We start from the raw sequence: 21,877 nt of genomic DNA on the forward strand, positions 1-21,877 counted from the left end.
AAAATCCCCGCCAGGCCTTGAAACTGTGGAAGCAACGTGATTGCTAATTCACGCTTCCTTTCTGTTTAGTTGTTAAGCGAATCAATGAATTTTTGACGGATCTCTTTCGATAGGATTGCTCGATATTGCTGAAGTCTACATGGTAATAAAAAAGTAGAAAGGTTAAACACTGTCGAATAGTTTGTCAGAAAGGGGATAATTTTGATTTGGGCCGAAATAGAAACAAGAATGGAGGTCTGGATGACTTGGCTGGGGAAACGATTCATTGAAATAAGTCATAGAAAAAAAAAAGGAAACGCGTAATCAAATTTATTTAAGGTCCGGTATCATCATGCTTAATACTAGTAGTATAAGGTTGACGAGGGAAGGAAGAATGGCGGAAATGGGTCTGTCATTTCTGCGACATTCAAAGGCACTGCAAGAAAACCATCACATCGATCGGTTGTACCGCGTTCTTTCTTGCGTGTTACCAAATTGGCCACAATCACGTAGAATCTTGGCAGATGCAAGGACGACGTGACTGACGTTGCCAAGCGGTTCTCTTGACAACAACGTAATTAGTCAAACGAAAAGGGAAAAATGAAAGAGAAAAAATCCATTAGCGACAAAGCCACGTACATTTGTATATTATCATTTCGAACCACTTGGTTCCGAAATGAATTTTTTTGTTTGACCCTGCATAACACGTTCGTTACCTCATCAAAGATGTTAGTAGGCCTACTCGGAATTATATTCCTTTTTTCCATCACATTGGACACCTGCGTTAGCCTTCGCCACTACTTAAAAAAAAGAACGCAATTGAATTGTGCACAATGATGAAAGAAACTCCGTGTTGATTTTTTAAGATTATGTTTAGGAAAGAATATGAGGTCAAAATGCCAAAGCGATGGCGAAAACGTGCCAACGCCAATTGCACGAACAAAGTCAACTTGAAATGATTAAGTCGACTGAGGCTTTCGTTGAAAACCATTTGGCGATAGACTGAGAGAAGCTGCGCTCATAGCAGACGTTCAATATCAGAAAAGAGACTGTGTTATATTAACATTTGCCGATGCAAACGTCTACTTACGCAATACCATGCAAAACATACAAATGTCCGACTGTTTTCAGTTACCTACGAAGCTCGTTCGGAAAAAGTCGTGAGCTTTCACAGTAGAACGGCGCTTCTCTTTTCCCAGGCCTGAGCCGTTCATCTCGTTCCATTCAAACCTTTTTAACGAACTACTCGTCCTGCAAAAGAACATCTTCTATGCTTCCCTAATTCTTCTCGATTGGTCGACTTTATGAGGCGGGGACTGTTTCTTGGCGGCCAACTCGTCATCTACTCTCTGCTGATGGTCGCCAACGAGAGTAACAGAATCGAAACAAGAAAAAAATCAACACAACCATGTCCGTCTCCGTAAATATAGTTGTGTCTAATTTCGTGCACGTCATCTGCCATCACTGTCTCGGCTGTTCGTCGACCAGGACAGCACCGGCGGCTGTCATCATGACCACGGATCGGCACCTTCATTCAGTACTCCAGAGAATGGATCCACCTTTAAAAGCCATCACGGCGCCCCAACTCTTCTACGTTGCACCGTTCAAGAGCTCCTTCGCCGAGCAATGAGTTTTCAGTTTTTTTCTGAGTATCACCAGTCATCAAAGCATGAAGGGTTAAACGAAACAAGTCGTCGACGTTTGAAGTTTCATTGTTTTGTGTACGCTTTTACTTAAGAATAACATCCTCTTTTCCAAAACTATCACTCGTGCCCACGTTTGAAGTTAGATCAAATGAACTAGAACATCCAATTCCCTAAAACATTAAAATTGCATTATAAAATGAAATCAACGAGTAAATTAAGAATATTTACTGTCAAACCTAAGCTTCATATCCGATTTTAGGGCAGCTCAGCTCTGCTCTAAACATGAATAAAAAAGCACGAACAAAAAATCAACTGAATAATATTCGAAAGAAGGTCACCCGATTGCTTTTTTACTTCACCTAGATATAGGAATAAAATCTCTCCATTATTACGAGCTACTTGCTACATTTGAAACGCGATACCTAACTCAAGACGTGCTGTGTATGGATTAAGAATGTACGGTACTCATAACCGAAACACCACGAATTTCCTGCATCATATGACGACATGTTCAAATCATCACATGATTATTTAAATATACAATTTGACGGACGGAGTTTATTTTTTGTTGAAACGAATTTTTTTTTTATATTGACAATGTTTTTATGGCAATCATTTTATATTACAAATTAACAAATATTAACTGTCGTGACCGAGGAGAAGCTTCCCGGTCTTACGGCGGGAGACAATCCAATCCCGACCCGTAATTAGACCATCCGACTTTTCTATTATGGCTTTTTTCGCATGTAATTAATTTCTAGCATGAAAAAAAATCTTTTTAAAAGACATTAAAAGAAGTAAAAACTAAAGTTCATTTATTAAAATTTTTAATTTTGTTCATTTTGTTTGCTAAATTTAACATGTGCCATAATGAACTGTAGCCTTTTATCAGTGATAGTTAGATCATCTATTTTACAGTATAAAAGACTTGATAAGACAATTTATGTTTGGTAACGGTGTTGGTTCGCTAGCGCCGTTACTGCGTATATGTGCGTTACTAATGAATGTTTATCTAATTGCAGGTCTGGGAATGGCTGAAAAGAGTGACGCAAAGGTCGCGGCAGTTTGAACAACGATGGATTGTGACCACACTAGCTGATTATATGGAAGGGAAACGCCATAAACTCTAAATGGAAATTAGGTGTCCACATGAATTATAAACGGTGGATTAATGCGGATATGGAGACCAAACCCACTCTTTTTCTTACGTTACTGGTAAGTTGAACATAAATGTTTTTTTATGGTTGTTTTAATAATTTTATAGTTGTCGCTAAAAGAAAGTTCACCGAGCCGAAAGAATTAGAGTAGTGTGCGATTCCATAAACGACGTGCACAAGCTCGTTACGACAAATATTTGCATGGCCATCTATAGAAACAAACGTGTAAAGCTGTGCAATACTTTGTAGAAATAAAAGGCGTTTTCTTGCGTTGATTGCATTGATATTTACACCAAGCGTTCGATATACAGACATAAATTATAGGACATGTTTTTAATATTCAATCGCGTGTCGGGAAATCTAGTAGATCTTGTAACCCTTTCCATTGAAGGGGATGTGAACGGGAGCAACTGGGAGCTCATATTCATGGACGGGAGCGACTGGGAGTTCGTATTCGTGGACGGGAGCGACGGGCAAGTGATCTCCTTTGGGCTGGAATCCAGCTTCATCGGCAGCCCAGGTCAAAGTGAACTTGTCGCCTTCGGGGGAGATCCAGTAGGAAGATCCCTTGTTGGTGTTGCCGAAGACTTCACCGTACGATTCTTTCCCGTAAGAATCGTAGATGACTCCTTGTATCTTCTTCTGTACCTGAGATTCTTCGCGGGTGGTGTAGTCTGACTGGGCATAGCTGTGGATTGAAATGATTGAATTTTTCGAATGAGTTTCTTTAATTCTTAAATTAATGAGCATAAAGTATGAAATTTGATTAACCTCCACTGGCTGCTGCCATCGATGTTGCGCTCATCGGATTGGCTGGTGATGGTGATGTCGGCGTATTTGTTATCCTTGTTGTAGCTGGGAGTAGGGTAGGCTGGTGCTGGGTAGGCTGGTGCTGGGTAGGCTGGTGCTGGGTAGGCTGGTGTGGAGTAGGCTGGTGCAGGGTACTTTGGTGCAGGGTAGCTTGGCGCAGGATAGCTGGGAGCTTTGTATTCCGGCTTGTAGCTGGATGGAACAGCGGCAGCCACAGCCAAGAAAGTGGCGACGAAGAACTGGCGGCAAAGTATCGTCGTTAATTAAAACTCATAAATATTTTATTGTAATCGGAAATAATGAAGAATTAATTGCCTTACAAGTTTCATGTTGGACTAGGTTGATTTGATGAACAATTGATGCATATGGTTCTCCATTTCTGGTCTTATATAGTCAAGTGAATGTTAAATTACATTCGATTGACCTAGTTGTTCTGGCAGCCAGATTTCATTCAAGCAACTAGACTTGGGCGTTGTTCAAGAATAGAGCACTCTCACTTTTCACATCAGCCACATTACAGAATTGTTTTAGAAAAACCAACTTGTAGTTAGGGATAACAACTTCTGAGCATCTTTAGCTGAGTACCTTGCTACTCCAGCACAAACGTATGGTAGCGTGAATCACGAATAAGGACGACTGTATGTTCAATTCTATGAATACAAGTTTTAGATGACAATGTTGCTGAATTATTGGGACAAGCATATTATCTTTTGGTGCTATTTACCGAATGCAATCACTGCATTGCAATAGCCATGGCCTGGAATGTGAAGCATAGTTAACCACCAAAGGGCGATGCTCATCGCTTTCAGAACTAGGTCAAGAAAGGAAATGAAATAGAAAACGAACACAGCCAATATTTTTCTCCGCTATTTATGCCTGACTGAAAGTAATTGAAGCCATCAGTTGTTCAACTCCTCAACAGCAGTCAACATGAAACTTGTAAACGGCATTTTATTTTTGATTTTATCACTTAACAGTTTCATTGCTTATCAATTTCTTTTCGTAGATCATCATCGCCGCTTTCTTGGCCATCGCTGCCGCTGTTCCATCCAGCTACAAGCCGGAGTACAAAGCTCCAAGCTACTCTGCACCAAGCTACCCTGCACCAAAGTACCCAGCACCAGCCTACCCCGCACCAGCCTACCCCGCACCAGCCTACTCTGCACCAGCCTACTCCGCACCAGCCTACTCCGCACCAGCCTACTCCGTACCAGCCTACTCCGCACCAGCCTACTCCGCACCAGCCTACAACAAGGATAACAAATACGCTGACATCACTATCGTCAGCCAGTCCGATGTCCGCAACCTCGATGGCAGTAGCCAGTGGAGGTAAATTTATTTTTTATATTCATTAATTCAAGATTTAAAGATAATCACATTTTAAAATAAATAATTATTCCAACTCACAGCTATGCCCAGTCTGACTACACCACCCGTGAAGAGTCTCAGGTCCAGAAGAAGATGCAAGGAGTCACCTACGACTCTTACGGAAAAGAATCGTACGGTGAAGTCCTAGGAAATACCAACAAAGGATCTTCCTACTGGGTGTCTCCTGAGGGTGAGAAATTCACTTTGACCTGGACCGCTGATGATGCCGGATTCCAGCCCAAAGGTGACCATTTGCCTGTAGCCCCCGTTCACGAATACGAGCTCCCAGTTGCTCCCGTTCACGAATACGAACTCCCAGTTGCCCCTGCTCTCCCTTATTCGCGCACTGGACCTGGTTACTAAGTTGTACACTCTTTCCTCCGTGAAAATTGAAGGGCGTGAGCCATCCGAATGTAATTTATTGATGAGATATAAACGCAAAGTATGTTTTGATTTCCGTAAAAGGCAATGATCTGAGTAGTAGTAAAACAAATGTTTCCTTATACGAATGGAACTTCTTTATGTCGTAGCCAGGGCAGTTGTTACCTTCGTTACCACTGGTTTCTGCCATTGCCATTCGTCGAAAACAAAGCGACGAAGGTGACCGGTTTTACACCAATTACATCAACTAAGCTACTAATCACGTTTTCTCTGATAATATTGCCAACGTTGCAAGACCGGCACAATTACAAGAATTGAACGGTTTAGTTATGCGTGCTAGTCACGTGCCACCTAGTGACGACCGAGGAGAAGCTTCCCGACCTTACGGCGGGAGACGATCCAATCCCGACCCGTAATTAGGCCATCCGACTTTCCTATTATGGCTTTTTTTTCGTATGTAATTAATTTCTAGCATGAAAAAAATCTTTTTAAAAGACATTAAAAGAAGTAAAGAATAAAGTTCATTTATTAAAATTTTCAATTTTGTTCATTTTGTTTGCTAAATTTAACATGTGCCATAATGAACTGTAGATTTTTATCAGTGATAGTTAGATCATCTATTATACAGTATAAAAGACTTGATAAGACAATTTATGTTTGGTAACGGTGTTGGTTCGCTAGCGCCGTTACTGCGTGTATATAGTAGCCTTATTAATGATTATCTAATTCTAATTGCAGGTCTAGGAATGGCTGGAAAGAGTGACGCAAAGGTCGTGGCAGGTAAAATAACGATGGATTGTGACCGCGCCGGATGGTTCCATGGAAGGCAAACGCTATAAACTCTAAATGGAAATTAGGTGTCCACACGGTGGATTAAAACGGATGTGATGACCAATCCCACTCTTTTGGGTTAGTTAAGCTTCGCAAATATTTTTATTATATTTAAATCAATCACGCACATCAAAGCACGAATCAAAGCAACTTGATAGAATTACGTGTTGGAAATGGCAGGATATACGTAATTGATACAGCTGAATTATTTTGAATAAAAAATGCTTTTTCATACAAAAAAAAATGTTTACTAACAATAAAATGATTCATCGCTCACGCGGGGAATGTCCGTGGAATGGTGGGGTAGAGAGCCGGAAGTTAGAGTAGCGTTCGATTCCACAAGCAACGTCTATTCTAACCGTAGTTCACAAACCCGTTACCGATAAATTTTTGCATGGTCGTCGATAAAAACAAAACGCGTAAACCTGTGCAATATTTCGTAAAAATTAAAAGGCGTTTCCTACGTTGATTGAATTTATATTTACACCATGCGTTCAATGTTACAGATATAAATTATAGGACATGTTTTAAATATTCAATCGTGTGTCGGGAAATCTAGTAAATCCTATAACTCTTTCCGTTAAAGGCGGTGTGAACGGGAGCGACTGGCAGTTCGTATTCATGGACAGGAGCGACAGGCAGTAATCTCTTTTGGGCTGGAATCCAGCTACGCCAGCAGCCCAGGTCTAAGTGAACTTCTCGCTTTCAGGTGAAACCCATTAGGAGGAACCTTTGTTGGTGTTGCCTAGGGCTTCACCGTACGATTCTTTTCCATAAGAATTGTAGGTGACTCCTTCCATCTTCGTCTGGGCCTGAGACTCTTCGCTGATGGTGTATTCTGACTTGTATGTTGTCCGAAGGCTATAAGATATACAAAATTATTAAAATCCTGACTGAATACATTATGTAAATTCATGTACGGAATGCGCTGACATCTCTTGTATTATCGGTACAAAAAATACATGTTAATATGAATCAAAGGCAATCTAAAATCACGCGAGAAAAGAGTGGGCTTGTATGTCGTATCCGTATTAAATTTAATCTACATTTTATAATCGACGGGGACACCTATAGTTTCTTCCATTAGTAAAGTGTTTGATCCCAGTATCCTAGTTTAGTTTTGAATCGTTTCAATGGAACGAAAATACTTTATTTCGATTACAAAAACGAACGCAGTGATAAAAAGAACAAATGAAATTTATGCTTTGTTCATTCAGTTCCCTATTTATCTTAATAGTTTTTAAATTGAATAAATAATTACGTATATGTAATACATTTTAATAGTGGGACGTGTAGGGGTAATCGTGTGCCGAAAATAATAGAACGTTCGCAAATCCCGGCTACTAAGGGTTTCATTATTCTCTTCGATCTACTGCTAGGTGGCTTTTGCGCAGAAGATTCAATGAAATATTAGATTTTGCCGTTAGTTGAACTGTTCGCAGCAACAATATCTGATGCAACAGCTACGATGGGAGTGGGAGCTGGTGCGGAGATGGGAGCAGGGAAGTCGAACTCGACGGAGATCTTAACCTGAACGGGAGTACGAGCTGCAACAACAACTGGTGCATGGGCAGGTGCCGAAATGCGACCAGGGAAGTTATGCTCCACCTTGACTGGGGCAGGTGCAGCGTCCTCCGTTTTATATACAGATTTTGATTCAAAAGAAGTGACGCACAGACCGAGAGCCACTGATAGAAAAGAGTGCGTACAAAACCCTGTTAGTGTGCGCAGTCACCTTTATGAAACGTGTGGCGCTACTAACGAGCGAAAGCCGGTGATGCATCAAAACATTGCATGGAATAAGGCAACACCTGTGTGAGGTGTGCGATCCAGCTCCGGGATGAAATGCGGCATACGAATACAGCCTGTGTAATATGAAATCTTTGCAATAGATACACGAACTCATTTGGTAGGTGGTTGTGCTACATACCGTCGAGCTCAACGTCCAAATATTATAATGACCACGTAAAACCTGGCTCAATGTTCTGGTCGACTTGGGTACTTGCGTGCGTTGCATTAACGCACGTGCTAGGGGCACAATGTTTCAGCTGCGCCATGGACGCATGAACCGTGTGTCACTTACTGGACTACGTCAAAAAATTACGTGTCGTAAAGTTCTTGTTCGTTCTATCCTTTCTCGATTATTTCTTTGTAATCAGTTGTTTACGAGGATAGGTCTCGAAATTGCAAAACATACATAAAAGTATAGGGTTTACTGGTTACCTGTCGGCTGATGCAGACTGGCACTCGTTTCTGCTACGGTATTCTGTAAAGATGAAAACGTACTGGGATGGGAGAGATGGGGGGATTCTCAGGTATTCGTAAGAGACTGCCAAATGGGCGTGGTTGATTCCATGTTGATTTAAGCGTCGGATATGAAATGCGGACACGTATTTTATGCAATTCTTATGAATCCTAATGGAAAAATCTGGTGGCAACACCTTGACCAACAATCAACGGACTTTGTTCTTCACTCTTAATGGTTCTTCTCTAGAACTGACCACGTGATAGTTCAGTAATAGTGGGAAGAGGCCAAAAAAACAATGAGTAAAACGAGAATTAGAGTGGAAACGGAAAGATTAGCTCGCAAGAAGTTAATGGAAGATGTGATAACGATCCGCAAAAATCAGGCAAGGCACCCATCTTTGTATGAATAATTTAAACCGCTCATCGTGCATAGTTCAAATTTCTTTAGATTGGCAAAAGACTGTTTGTAGCACGACAGGAAAGAGAGCGACATTTACTTGATGGGGGGGGGGGGACTTATTCGTTCGCTCGAGAGCTACCATAATCAAACGAAAATGAAGGAGATGGACTTAAAAAAAACGAAGGGAGATCTGTTGGCTCAAACTGATTAAAAACAACGTAGTGAAGAAGAATTAATTAGGCTAGAAGAGCAAAAACGCAAATACCAAGAAATCATGGAAGCAGTCCACAGCCAAAAGCATTGGAATGTTGCTATGGATAGAAACCTAAATACCTAAACTTCTCAGGGCAAGAATATGTTAGCAGCAATTGCCATTTTAGCTGCCTTAAACATAAGCTGATAGATTTGTATCATGCCATACGTATCTTCTTCTATTTACTGGTTTCCTGTTAAACGAAAGATTCCTCACTTTCCTCCCAGCTAAAAATCAAACGACTATTAAGCCTTACCTCAATCGCCAGCCCTAGGAGGCATCGCCCAATCTTTTTCCCTTGCCTTTTAATTCGCTCAACGGTATAGCGCACTTTTTTTCCCATTGCCTTTTAGTTCACTCACTGGTATCGCCCACTCTATCACGTTTTTTTTAATATTTCCCATTACCTTTTAATTCGCTCATTATTATCGATCGTTGTTACACGCCTCTTCGTCCGCTAGTGTACTTACTAATGGCTTATTCGCGCTTGTAGTATTACACCACCACAACCTACGCTTCTCCGCCCTACGACATTAAGGCTTCAAAACATTGCTGTGCGCGAGCTATACAACAGCTGTTTCGTACTACGTCACTACAGAGGTGCCCAAGTATAACGTAGCTTCAACATACTACAACGCAGTTGCCTCATCTTATTCGCTGAGAGGGCCTACTGCACTGAAGCCCCGAAGTCCTAACTCTGCCCCAAGTCACTACCCCAAGGCTGCTCCTTCGCGCTATGTGGAACCTACCTACTACACCACAACTTGTGCTACCTCGTCTTACTTCAGCACAAAGGCTGCAGACTACTACACTACCACGCACGCTCCCCCCAGCTTACTACACTGCTGCCCCCATGTATTACAAGACGGAGGCTCCACTGTATAACACTACAAAGGCTCTTGAATACACCACAACCTATGATGCACCAAGCTACTATGCAGAAGCCCCGAAGCACTACGCCACCACTTCCACCGCTCCTTATTACACTGAGGCTTCGCGCTACTACATTACATAGGCTGCCGAGTACTCAACAACGTATGTTTCGCCAAGTTACTATACCGAGCTTCCCAAGTACTGTACCACTACTTATGCTGCTTCAGTTTACTACACCGAAGCTCCCCAATACTACACCACAAAGGTCGCTGAATACTATACTACTGCAGCTCCAGAGATACCAAGAAAGCTGAGTATTACACAACCACCACTCCGCTGCAGCTTACTACACTGAGGCCCAACAGTACTACATTAAAAAGTCTCCCGAGTACTACACCACAACGTGTGCTACACCAAGTTATTACACTGAAGCTCCAGTTTACCACACAACAACCTATGCCACTCCTAGCTACAACACCGAGCCCCTAACCGAGATTACTGCCTGTCGCTCCTGTCCATGAATGCGAACTGCCAGTCGCTCCCGTTCACACCGCCTTTAACGGACAATTATGGCAGCGTCTCCGAGATTACCCTACAGGTGACTGTCCAGCACCCGATTAAAGTCACCGTGCAGGAGGTCGCTGTTGAAGTACCCGTTGCCGCTCCCTACGCTCCCGTTAAAGTTGAGTACGACTTCCCTGCTCTCATCACTGCTCCTGCACCTGCACCAGTTGCTCATCCTGCCCCTGCTCCCGTCAAGATCGAAGACGACTTCCCTGCTCGAATTTCTGCTCCTGCTCCCGCTCCAGTTGTTTACGCTGCACCTGCCCCAGTCAAGGTGGAGCATAACTTCCCTGGTCGCATTTCGGCACCTGCCCATGCACCAGTTGTTGTTGCAGCTCGTACTCCCGTTCAGGTTAAGATCTCCGTCGAGTTCGACTTCCCTGCTCCCATCTCCGCACCAGCTCCCACTCCCATCGTAGCTGTTGCATCAGATATTGTTGCTGCGAACAGTTCAACTAACGGCAAAATCTAATATTTCATTGAATCTTCTGCGCAAAAGCCACCTAGCAGTATATCGAAGAGAATAATGAAATCCTTAGTAGCCGGGATTTGCGAACGTTCTATTATTTTCGGCACACGATTACCCCTACACGTCCCACTATTAAAATGTATTACATATACGTAATTATTTATTCAATTTGAAAACTATTAAGATAAATAGGGAACTGAATGAACAAAGCATAAATTTCATTTGTTCTTTTTATCACTGCGTTCGTTTTTGTAATCGAAATAAAGTATTTTCGTTCCATTGAAACGATTCAAAACTAAACTAGGATACTGGGATCAAACACTTTACTAATGGAAGAAACTATAGGTGTCCCCGTCGATTATAAAATGTAGATTAAATTTAATACGGATACGACATACAAGCCCACTCTTTTCTCGCGTGATTTTAGATTGCCTTTGATTCATATTAACATGTATTTTTTGTACCGATAATACAAGAGATGTCAGCGCATTCCGTACATGAATTTACATAATGTATTCAGTCAGGATTTTAATAATTTTGTATATCTTATAGCCTTCGGACAACATACAAGTCAGAATACACCATCAGCGAAGAGTCTCAGGCCCAGACGAAGATGGAAGGAGTCACCTACAATTCTTATGGAAAAGAATCGTACGGTGAAGCCCTAGGCAACACCAACAAAGGTTCCTCCTAATGGGTTTCACCTGAAAGCGAGAAGTTCACTTAGACCTGGGCTGCTGGCGTAGCTGGATTCCAGCCCAAAAGAGATTACTGCCTGTCGCTCCTGTCCATGAATACGAACTGCCAGTCGCTCCCGTTCACACCGCCTTTAACGGAAAGAGTTATAGGATTTACTAGATTTCCCGACACACGATTGAATATTTAAAACATGTCCTATAATTTATATCTGTAACATTGAACGCATGGTGTAAATATAAATTCAATCAACGTAGGAAACGCCTTTTAATTTTTACGAAATATTGCACAGGTTTACGCGTTTTGTTTTTATCGACGACCATGCAAAAATTTATCGGTAACGGGTTTGTGAACTACGGTTAGAATAGACGTTGCTTGTGGAATCGAACGCTACTCTAACTTCCGGCTCTCTACCCCACCATTCCACGGACATTCCCCGCGTGAGCGATGAATCATTTTATTGTTAGTAAACATTTTTTTTTGTATGAAAAAGCATTTTTTATTCAAAATAATTCAGCTGTATCAATTACGTATATCCTGCCATTTCCAACACGTAATTCTATCAAGTTGCTTTGATTCGTGCTTTGATGTGCGTGATTGATTTAAATATAATAAAAATATTTGCGAAGCTTAACTAACCCAAAAGAGTGGGATTGGTCATCACATCCGTTTTAATCCACCGTGTGGACACCTAATTTCCATTTAGAGTTTATAGCGTTTGCCTTCCATGGAACCATCCGGCGCGGTCACAATCCATCGTTATTTTACCTGCCACGACCTTTGCGTCACTCTTTCCAGCCATTCCTAGACCTGCAATTAGAATTAGATAATCATTAATAAGGCTACTATATACACGCAGTAACGGCGCTAGCGAACCAACACCGTTACCAAACATAAATTGTCTTATCAAGTCTTTTATACTGTATAATAGATGATCTAACTATCACTGATAAAAATCTACAGTTCATTATGGCACATGTTAAATTTAGCAAACAAAATGAACAAAATTGAAAATTTTAATAAATGAACTTTATTCTTTACTTCTTTTAATGTCTTTTAAAAAGATTTTTTTCATGCTAGAAATTAATTACATACGAAAAAAAAGCCATAATAGGAAAGTCGGATGGCCTAATTACGGGTCGGGATTGGATCGTCTCCCGCCGTAAGGTCGGGAAGCTTCTCCTCGGTCGTCACTAGGTGGCACGTGACTAGCACGCATAACTAAACCGTTCAATTCTTGTAATTGTGCCGGTCTTGCAACGTTGGCAATATTATCAGAGAAAACGTGATTAGTAGCTTAGTTGATGTAATTGGTGTAAAACCGGTCACCTTCGTCGCTTTGTTTTCGACGAATGGCAATGGCAGAAACCAGTGGTAACGAAGGTAACAACTGCCCTGGCTACGACATAAAGAAGTTCCATTCGTATAAGGAAACATTTGTTTTACTACTACTCAGATCATTGCCTTTTACGGAAATCAAAACATACTTTGCGTTTATATCTCATCAATAAATTACATTCGGATGGCTCACGCCCTTCAATTTTCACGGAGGAAAGAGTGTACAACTTAGTAACCAGGTCCAGTGCGCGAATAAGGGAGAGCAGGGGCAACTGGGAGTTCGTATTCGTGAACGGGAGCAACTGGGAGCTCGTATTCGTGAACGGGGGCTACAGGCAAATGGTCACCTTTGGGCTGGAATCCGGCATCATCAGCGGTCCAGGTCAAAGTGAATTTCTCACCCTCAGGAGACACCCAGTAGGAAGATCCTTTGTTGGTATTTCCTAGGACTTCACCGTACGATTCTTTTCCGTAAGAGTCGTAGGTGACTCCTTGCATCTTCTTCTGGACCTGAGACTCTTCACGGGTGGTGTAGTCAGACTGGGCATAGCTGTGAGTTGGAATAATTATTTATTTTAAAATGTGATTATCTTTAAATCTTGAATTAATGAATATAAAAAATAAACTTACCTCCACTGGCTGCTGCCATCGAGGTTGCGCTCATCAGATTGGCTGGTGATCGTAATGTCAGCGTATTTGTTATCCTTGTTGTAGGCTGGTGCGGAGTAGGCTGGTGCGGAGTAGGCTGGTACGGAATAGGCAGGTGCGGAGTAGGCTGGTGCGGAGTAGGAAGGAGCAGAGTAGGCTGGAGCAGAGTAGGCTGGAGCAGAGTAGGCTGGTGCTGGGTACTTTGGTGCAGGGTAGCTTGGTGCAGAGTAGCTTGGAGCTTTGTACTCCGGCTTGTAGCTGGATGGAACAGCGGCAGCGATGGCCAAGAAAGCGGCGATGATGATCTACGAAAAGAAATTGATAAGCAATGAAACTGTTAAGTGATAAAATCAAAAATAAAATGCCGTTTACAAGTTTCATGTTGACTGCTGTTGAGGAGTTGAACAACTGATGGCTTCAATTACTTTCAGTCAGGCATAAATAGCGGAGAAAAATATTGGCTGTGTTCGTTTTCTATTTCATTTCCTTTCTTGACCTAGTTCTGAAAGCGATGAGCATCGCCCTTTGGTGGTTAACTATGCTTCACATTCCAGGCCATGGCTATTGCAATGCAGTGATTGCATTCGGTAAATAGCACCAAAAGATAATATGCTTGTCCCAATAATTCAGCAACATTGTCATCTAAAACTTGTATTCATAGAATTGAACATACAGTCGTCCTTATTCGTGATTCACGCTACCATACGTTTGTGCTGGAGTAGCAAGGTACTCAGCTAAAGATGCTCAGAAGTTGTTATCCCTAACTACAAGTTGGTTTTTCTAAAACAATTCTGTAATGTGGCTGATGTGAAAAGTGAGAGTGCTCTATTCTTGAACAACGCCCAAGTCTAGTTGCTTGAATGAAATCTGGCTGCCAGAACAACTAGGTCAATCGAATGTAATTTAACATTCACTTGACTATATAAGACCAGAAATGGAGAACCATATGCATCAATTGTTCATCAAATCAACCTAGTCCAACATGAAACTTGTAAGGCAATTAATTCTTCATTATTTCCGATTACAATAAAATATTTATGAGTTTTAATTAACGACGATACTTTGCCGCCAGTTCTTCGTCGCCACTTTCTTGGCTGTGGCTGCCGCTGTTCCATCCAGCTACAAGCCGGAATACAAAGCTCCCAGCTATCCTGCGCCAAGCTACCCTGCACCAAAGTACCCTGCACCAGCCTACTCCACACACCAGCCTACCCAGCACCAGCCTACCCAGCACCAGCCTACCCAGCACCAGCCTACCCTACTCCCAGCTACAACAAGGATAACAAATACGCCGACATCACCATCACCAGCCAATCCGATGAGCGCAACATCGATGGCAGCAGCCAGTGGAGGTTAATCAAATTTCATACTTTATGCTCATTAATTTAAGAATTAAAGAAACTCATTCGAAAAATTCAATCATTTCAATCCACAGCTATGCCCAGTCAGACTACACCACCCGCGAAGAATCTCAGGTACAGAAGAAGATACAAGGAGTCATCTACGATTCTTACGGGAAAGAATCGTACGGTGAAGTCTTCGGCAACACCAACAAGGGATCTTCCTACTGGATCTCCCCCGAAGGCGACAAGTTCACTTTGACCTGGGCTGCCGATGAGGCTGGTTTCCAACCCAAAGGAGATCACTTGCCCGTCGCTCCCGTCCACGAATACGAACTCCCAGTCGCTCCCGTCCATGAATATGAGCTCCCAGTTGCTCCCGTTCACATCCCCTTCAATGGAAAGGGTTACAAGATCTACTAGATTTCCCGACACGCGATTGAATATTAAAAACATGTCCTATAATTTATGTCTGTATATCGAACGCTTGGTGTAAATATCAATGCAATCAACGCAAGAAAACGCCTTTTATTTCTACAAAGTATTGCACAGCTTTACACGTTTGTTTCTATAGATGGCCATGCAAATATTTGTCGTAACGAGCTTGTGCACGTCGTTTATGGAATCGCACACTACTCTAATTCTTTCGGCTCGGTGAACTTTCTTTTAGCGACAACTATAAAATTATTAAAACAACCATAAAAAAACATTTATGTTCAACTTACCAGTAACGTAAGAAAAAGAGTGGGTTTGGTCTCCATATCCGCATTAATCCACCGTTTATAATTCATGTGGACACCTAATTTCCATTTAGAGTTTATGGCGTTTCCCTTCCATATAATCAGCTAGTGTGGTCACAATCCATCGTTGTTCAAACTGCCGCGACCTTTGCGTCACTCTTTTCAGCCATTCCCAGACCTGCAATTAGATAAACATTCATTAGTAACGCACATATACGCAGTAACGGCGCTAGCGAACCAACACCGTTACCAAACATAAATTGTCTTATCAAGTCTTTTATACTGTAAAATAGATGATCTAACTATCACTGATAAAAGGCTACAGTTCATTATGGCACATGTTAAATTTAGCAAACAAAATGAACAAAATTAAAAATTTTAATAAATGAACTTTAGTTTTTACTTCTTTTAATGTCTTTTAAAAAGATTTTTTTTCATGCTAGAAATTAATTACATGCGAAAAAAAGCCATAATAGAAAAGTCGGATGGTCTAATTACGGGTCGGGATTGGATTGTCTCCCGCCGTAAGACCGGGAAGCTTCTCCTCGGTCACGACAGTTAATATTTGTTAATTTGTAATATAAAATGATTGCCATAAAAACATTGTCAATATAAAAAAAAAAATTCGTTTCAACAAAAAATAAACTCCGTCCGTCAAATTGTATATTTAAATAATCATGTGATGATTTGAACATGTCGTCATATGATGCAGGAAATTCGTGGTGTTTCGGTTATGAGTACCGTACATTCTTAATCCATACACAGCACGTCTTGAGTTAGGTATCGCGTTTCAAATGTAGCAAGTAGCTCGTAATAATGGAGAGATTTTATTCCTATATCTAGGTGAAGTAAAAAAGCAATCGGGTGACCTTCTTTCGAATATTATTCAGTTGATTTTTTGTTCGTGCTTTTTTATTCATGTTTAGAGCAGAGCTGAGCTGCCCTAAAATCGGATATGAAGCTTAGGTTTGACAGTAAATATTCTTAATTTACTCGTTGATTTCATTTTATAATGCAATTTTAATGTTTTAGGGAATTGGATGTTCTAGTTCATTTGATCTAACTTCAAACGTGGGCACGAGTGATAGTTTTGGAAAAGAGGATGTTATTCTTAAGTAAAAGCGTACACAAAACAATGAAACTTCAAACGTCGACGACTTGTTTCGTTTAACCCTTCATGCTTTGATGACTGGTGATACTCAGAAAAAAACTGAAAACTCATTGCTCGGCGAAGGAGCTCTTGAACGGTGCAACGTAGAAGAGTTGGGGCGCCGTGATGGCTTTTAAAGGTGGATCCATTCTCTGGAGTACTGAATGAAGGTGCCGATCCGTGGTCATGATGACAGCCGCCGGTGCTGTCCTGGTCGACGAACAGCCGAGACAGTGATGGCAGATGACGTGCACGAAATTAGACACAACTATATTTACGGAGACGGACATGGTTGTGTTGATTTTTTTCTTGTATTTCGATTCTGTTACTCTCGTTGGCGACCATCAGCAGAGAGTAGATGACGAGTTGGCCGCCAAGAAACGGCTCAATCGCTGCTACAAACAGTCTTTTGCCAATCTAAAGAAATTTGAACTATGCACGATGAGCGGTTTAAATTATTCATACAAAGATGGGTGCCTTGCCTGATTTTTGCGGATCGTTATCACATCTTCCATTAACTTCTTGCGAGCTAATCTTTCCGTTTCCACTCTAATTCTCGTTTTACTCATTGTTTTTTTGGCCTCTTCCCACTATTACTGAACTATCACGTGGTCAGTTCTAGAGAAGAACCATTAAGAGTGAAGAACAAAGTCCGTTGATTGTTGGTCAAGGTGTTGCCACCAGATTTTTCCATTAGGATTCATAAGAATTGCATAAAATACGTGTCCGCATTTCATATCCGACGCTTAAATCAACATGGAATCAACCACGCCCATTTGGCAGTCTCTTACGAATACCTGAGAATCCCCCCATCTCTCCCATCCCAGTACGTTTTCATCTTTACAGAATACCGTAGCAGAAACGAGTGCCAGTCTGCATCAGCCGACAGGTAACCAGTAAACCCTATACTTTTATGTATGTTTTGCAATTTCGAGACCTATCCTCGTAAACAACTGATTACAAAGAAATAATCGAGAAAGGATAGAACGAACAAGAACTTTACGACACGTAATTTTTTGACGTAGTCCAGTAAGTGACACACGGTTCATGCGTCCATGGCGCAGCTGAAACATTGTGCCCCTAGCACGTGCGTTAATGCAACGCACGCAAGTACCCAAGTCGACCAGAACATTGAGCCAGGTTTTACGTGGTCATTATAATATTTGGACGTTGAGCTCGACGGTATGTAGCACAACCACCTACCAAATGAGTTCGTGTATCTATTGCAAAGATTTCATATTACACAGGCTGTATTCGTATGCCGCATTTCATCCCGGAGCTGGATCGCACACCTCACACAGGTGTTGCCTTATTCCATGCAATGTTTTGATGCATCACCGGCTTTCGCTCGTTAGTAGCGCCACACGTTTCATAAAGGTGACTGCGCACACTAACAGGGTTTTGTACGCACTCTTTTCTATCAGTGGCTCTCGGTCTGTGCGTCACTTCTTTTGAATCAAAATCTGTATATAAAACGGAGGACGCTGCACCTGCCCCAGTCAAGGTGGAGCATAACTTCCCTGGTCGCATTTCGGCACCTGCCCATGCACCAGTTGTTGTTGCAGCTCGTACTCCCGTTCAGGTTAAGATCTCCGTCGAGTTCGACTTCCCTGCTCCCATCTCCGCACCAGCTCCCACTCCCATCGTAGCTGTTGCATCAGATATTGTTGCTGCGAACAGTTCAACTAACGGCAAAATCTAATATTTCATTGAATCTTCTGCGCAAAAGCCACCTAGCAGTAGATCGAAGAGAATAATGAAACCCTTAGTAGCCGGGATTTGCGAACGTTCTATTATTTTCGGCACACGATTACCCCTACACGTCCCACTATTAAAATGTATTACATATACGTAATTATTTATTCAATTTAAAAACTATTAAGATAAATAGGGAACTGAATGAACAAAGCATAAATTTCATTTGTTCTTTTTATCACTGCGTTCGTTTTTGTAATCGAAATAAAGTATTTTCGTTCCATTGAAACGATTCAAAACTAAACTAGGATACTGGGATCAAACACTTTACTAATGGAAGAAACTATAGGTGTCCCCGTCGATTATAAAATGTAGATTAAATTTAATACGGATACGACATACAAGCCCACTCTTTTCTCGCGTGATTTTAGATTGCCTTTGATTCATATTAACATGTATTTTTTGTACCGATAATACAAGAGATGTCAGCGCATTCCGTACATGAATTTACATAATGTATTCAGTCAGGATTTTAATAATTTTGTATATCTTATAGCCTTCGGACAACATACAAGTCAGAATACACCATCAGCGAAGAGTCTCAGGCCCAGACGAAGATGGAAGGAGTCACCTACAATTCTTATGGAAAAGAATCGTACGGTGAAGCCCTAGGCAACACCAACAAAGGTTCCTCCTAATGGGTTTCACCTGAAAGCGAGAAGTTCACTTAGACCTGGGCTGCTGGCGTAGCTGGATTCCAGCCCAAAAGAGATTACTGCCTGTCGCTCCTGTCCATGAATACGAACTGCCAGTCGCTCCCGTTCACACCGCCTTTAACGGAAAGAGTTATAGGATTTACTAGATTTCCCGACACACGATTGAATATTTAAAACATGTCCTATAATTTATATCTGTAACATTGAACGCATGGTGTAAATATAAATTCAATCAACGTAGGAAACGCCTTTTAATTTTTACGAAATATTGCACAGGTTTACGCGTTTTGTTTTTATCGACGACCATGCAAAAATTTATCGGTAACGGGTTTGTGAACTACGGTTAGAATAGACGTTGCTTGTGGAATCGAACGCTACTCTAACTTCCGGCTCTCTACCCCACCATTCCACGGACATTCCCCGCGTGAGCGATGAATCATTTTATTGTTAGTAAACATTTTTTTTTGTATGAAAAAGCATTTTTTATTCAAAATAATTCAGCTGTATCAATTACGTATATCCTGCCATTTCCAACACGTAATTCTATCAAGTTGCTTTGATTCGTGCTTTGATGTGCGTGATTGATTTAAATATAATAAAAATATTTGCGAAGCTTAACTAACCCAAAAGAGTGGGATTGGTCATCACATCCGTTTTAATCCACCGTGTGGACACCTAATTTCCATTTAGAGTTTATAGCGTTTGCCTTCCATGGAACCATCCGGCGCGGTCACAATCCATCGTTATTTTACCTGCCACGACCTTTGCGTCACTCTTTCCAGCCATTCCTAGACCTGCAATTAGAATTAGATAATCATTAATAAGGCTACTATATACACGCAGTAACGGCGCTAGCGAACCAACACCGTTACCAAACATAAATTGTCTTATCAAGTCTTTTATACTGTATAATAGATGATCTAACTATCACTGATAAAAATCTACAGTTCATTATGGCACATGTTAAATTTAGCAAACAAAATGAACAAAATTGAAAATTTTAATAAATGAACTTTATTCTTTACTTCTTTTAATGTCTTTTAAAAAGATTTTTTTCATGCTAGAAATTAATTACATACGAAAAAAAAAGCCATAATAGGAAAGTCGGATGGCCTAATTACGGGTCGGGATTGGATCGTCTCCCGCCGTAAGGTCGGGAAGCTTCTCCTCGGTCGTCACTAGGTGGCACGTGACTAGCACGCATAACTAAACCGTTCAATTCCTGTAATTGTGCCGGTCTTGCAACGTTGGCAATATTATCAGAGAAAACGTGATTAGTAGCTTAGTTGATGTAATTGGTGTAAAACCGGTCACCTTCGTCGCTTTGTTTTCGACGAATGGCAATGGCAGAAACCAGTGGTAACGAAGGTAACAACTGCCCTGGCTACGACATAAAGAAGTTCCATTCGTATAAGGAAACATTTGTTTTACTACTACTCAGATCATTGCCTTTTACGGAAATCAAAACATACTTTGCGTTTATATCTCATCAATAAATTACATTTGGATGGCTCACGCCCTTCAATTTTCACGGAGGAAAGAGTGTACAACTTAGTAACCAGGTCCAGTGCGCGAATAAGGGAGAGCAGGGGCAACTGGGAGTTCGTATTCGTGAACGGGAGCAACTGGGAGCTCGTATTCGTGAACGGGGGCTACAGGCAAATGGTCACCTTTGGGCTGGAATCCGGCATCATCAGCGGTCCAGGTCAAAGTGAATTTCTCACCCTCAGGAGACACCCAGTAGGAAGATCCTTTGTTGGTATTTCCTAGGACTTCACCGTACGATTCTTTTCCGTAAGAGTCGTAGGTGACTCCTTGCATCTTCTTCTGGACCTGAGACTCTTCACGGGTGGTGTAGTCAGACTGGGCATAGCTGTGAGTTGGAATAATTATTTATTTTAAAATGTGATTATCTTTAAATCTTGAATTAATGAATATAAAAAATAAACTTACCTCCACTGGCTGCTGCCATCGAGGTTGCGCTCATCAGATTGGCTGGTGATCGTAATGTCAGCGTATTTGTTATCCTTGTTGTAGACTGGTGCGGAGTAGGCTGGTGCGGTGTAGGCTGGTGCGGTGTAGGCTGGAGCGGAGTAGGCTGGAGCGGAGTAGGCTGGAGCGGAGTAGGCTGGTGCGGAGTAGGCTGGTGCGGTGTAGGCTGGTGCGGTGTAGGCTGGTGCGGTGTAGTTTGGTGCAGGGTAGCTTGGTGCAGAGTAGCTTGGAGCTTTGTACTCCGGCTTGTAGCTGGATGGAACAGCGGCAGCGATGGCCAAGAAAGCGGCGATGATGATCTACGAAAAGAAATTGATAAGCAATGAAACTGTTAAGTGATAAAATCAAAAATAAAATGCCGTTTACAAGTTTCATGTTGACTGCTGTTGAGGAGTTGAACAACTGATGGCTTCAATTACTTTCAGTCAGGCATAAATAGCGGAGAAAAATATTGGCTGTGTTCGTTTTCTATTTCATTTCCTTTCTTGACCTAGTTCTGAAAGCGATGAGCATCGCCCTTTGGTGGTTAACTATGCTTCACATTCCAGGCCATGGCTATTGCAATGCAGTGATTGCATTCGGTA

General features: G+C 41.7%; 4 protein-coding genes across 6 annotated transcripts; 1 reads left to right on the top strand and 3 right to left on the bottom strand.

Moving 5' to 3' along the window:
- Positions 1 to 3,043: 3,043 nt before the first annotated feature.
- On the bottom strand, positions 3,044 to 3,948 carry LOC130702732 (endocuticle structural glycoprotein SgAbd-1-like). The gene is made up of 3 exons (XM_057524354.1): positions 3,913 to 3,948; positions 3,554 to 3,831; positions 3,044 to 3,470 (listed from the first exon to the last, which is right to left on the bottom strand). Exons 1-3 carry the CDS (start codon positions 3,919 to 3,921, stop codon positions 3,143 to 3,145), a joined length of 615 nt encoding a protein of 204 aa, XP_057380337.1. The 5' UTR covers positions 3,922 to 3,948; the 3' UTR covers positions 3,044 to 3,142.
- A 509-nt stretch (positions 3,949 to 4,457) lies between these two features.
- On the top strand, positions 4,458 to 15,522 carry LOC130702733 (endocuticle structural glycoprotein ABD-4-like). 3 transcript variants are annotated; one of them, XM_059494274.1, is made up of 4 exons: positions 4,458 to 4,531; positions 4,599 to 4,799; positions 14,939 to 15,012; positions 15,096 to 15,522. In XM_059494274.1, exons 1-4 carry the CDS (start codon positions 4,523 to 4,525, stop codon positions 15,421 to 15,423), a joined length of 612 nt encoding a protein of 203 aa, XP_059350257.1. In that variant the 5' UTR covers positions 4,458 to 4,522; the 3' UTR covers positions 15,424 to 15,522. The 3 variants fall into 3 exon arrangements, with proteins under 3 accessions (XP_059350257.1, XP_057380340.1, XP_059350260.1); XM_057524357.2 differs by having other exon boundaries at positions 4,599 to 4,747; positions 14,914 to 15,012; XM_059494277.1 differs by lacking the exons at positions 14,939 to 15,012; positions 15,096 to 15,522 and adding exons at positions 4,823 to 4,921; positions 5,002 to 5,413 and having other exon boundaries at positions 4,599 to 4,747.
- Positions 13,151 to 14,087, bottom strand: LOC132087698 (endocuticle structural glycoprotein SgAbd-1-like). Its single transcript, XM_057524352.2, has 3 exons — positions 14,033 to 14,087; positions 13,643 to 13,965; positions 13,151 to 13,562 (listed from the first exon to the last, which is right to left on the bottom strand). Exons 1-3 carry the CDS (start codon positions 14,039 to 14,041, stop codon positions 13,241 to 13,243), a joined length of 654 nt encoding a protein of 217 aa, XP_057380335.1. The 5' UTR covers positions 14,042 to 14,087; the 3' UTR covers positions 13,151 to 13,240.
- A 5,240-nt stretch (positions 15,523 to 20,762) lies between the features above and the next one.
- On the bottom strand, positions 20,763 to 21,704 carry LOC130702726 (endocuticle structural glycoprotein SgAbd-1-like). The gene is made up of 3 exons (XM_057524341.2): positions 21,660 to 21,704; positions 21,255 to 21,592; positions 20,763 to 21,174 (listed from the first exon to the last, which is right to left on the bottom strand). The coding sequence occupies exons 1-3, from the start codon at positions 21,666 to 21,668 to the stop codon at positions 20,853 to 20,855; spliced, it is 669 nt and encodes a 222-aa protein (XP_057380324.1). The 5' UTR covers positions 21,669 to 21,704; the 3' UTR covers positions 20,763 to 20,852.
- Between the last annotated feature and the right edge of the window lie 173 nt (positions 21,705 to 21,877).

The sequence above is a fragment of the Daphnia carinata genome, chromosome 1, assembly GCF_022539665.2.
Source record: "Daphnia carinata strain CSIRO-1 chromosome 1, CSIRO_AGI_Dcar_HiC_V3, whole genome shotgun sequence".
Classification (NCBI taxonomy): Eukaryota; Metazoa; Arthropoda; class Branchiopoda; order Diplostraca; family Daphniidae; genus Daphnia; species Daphnia carinata.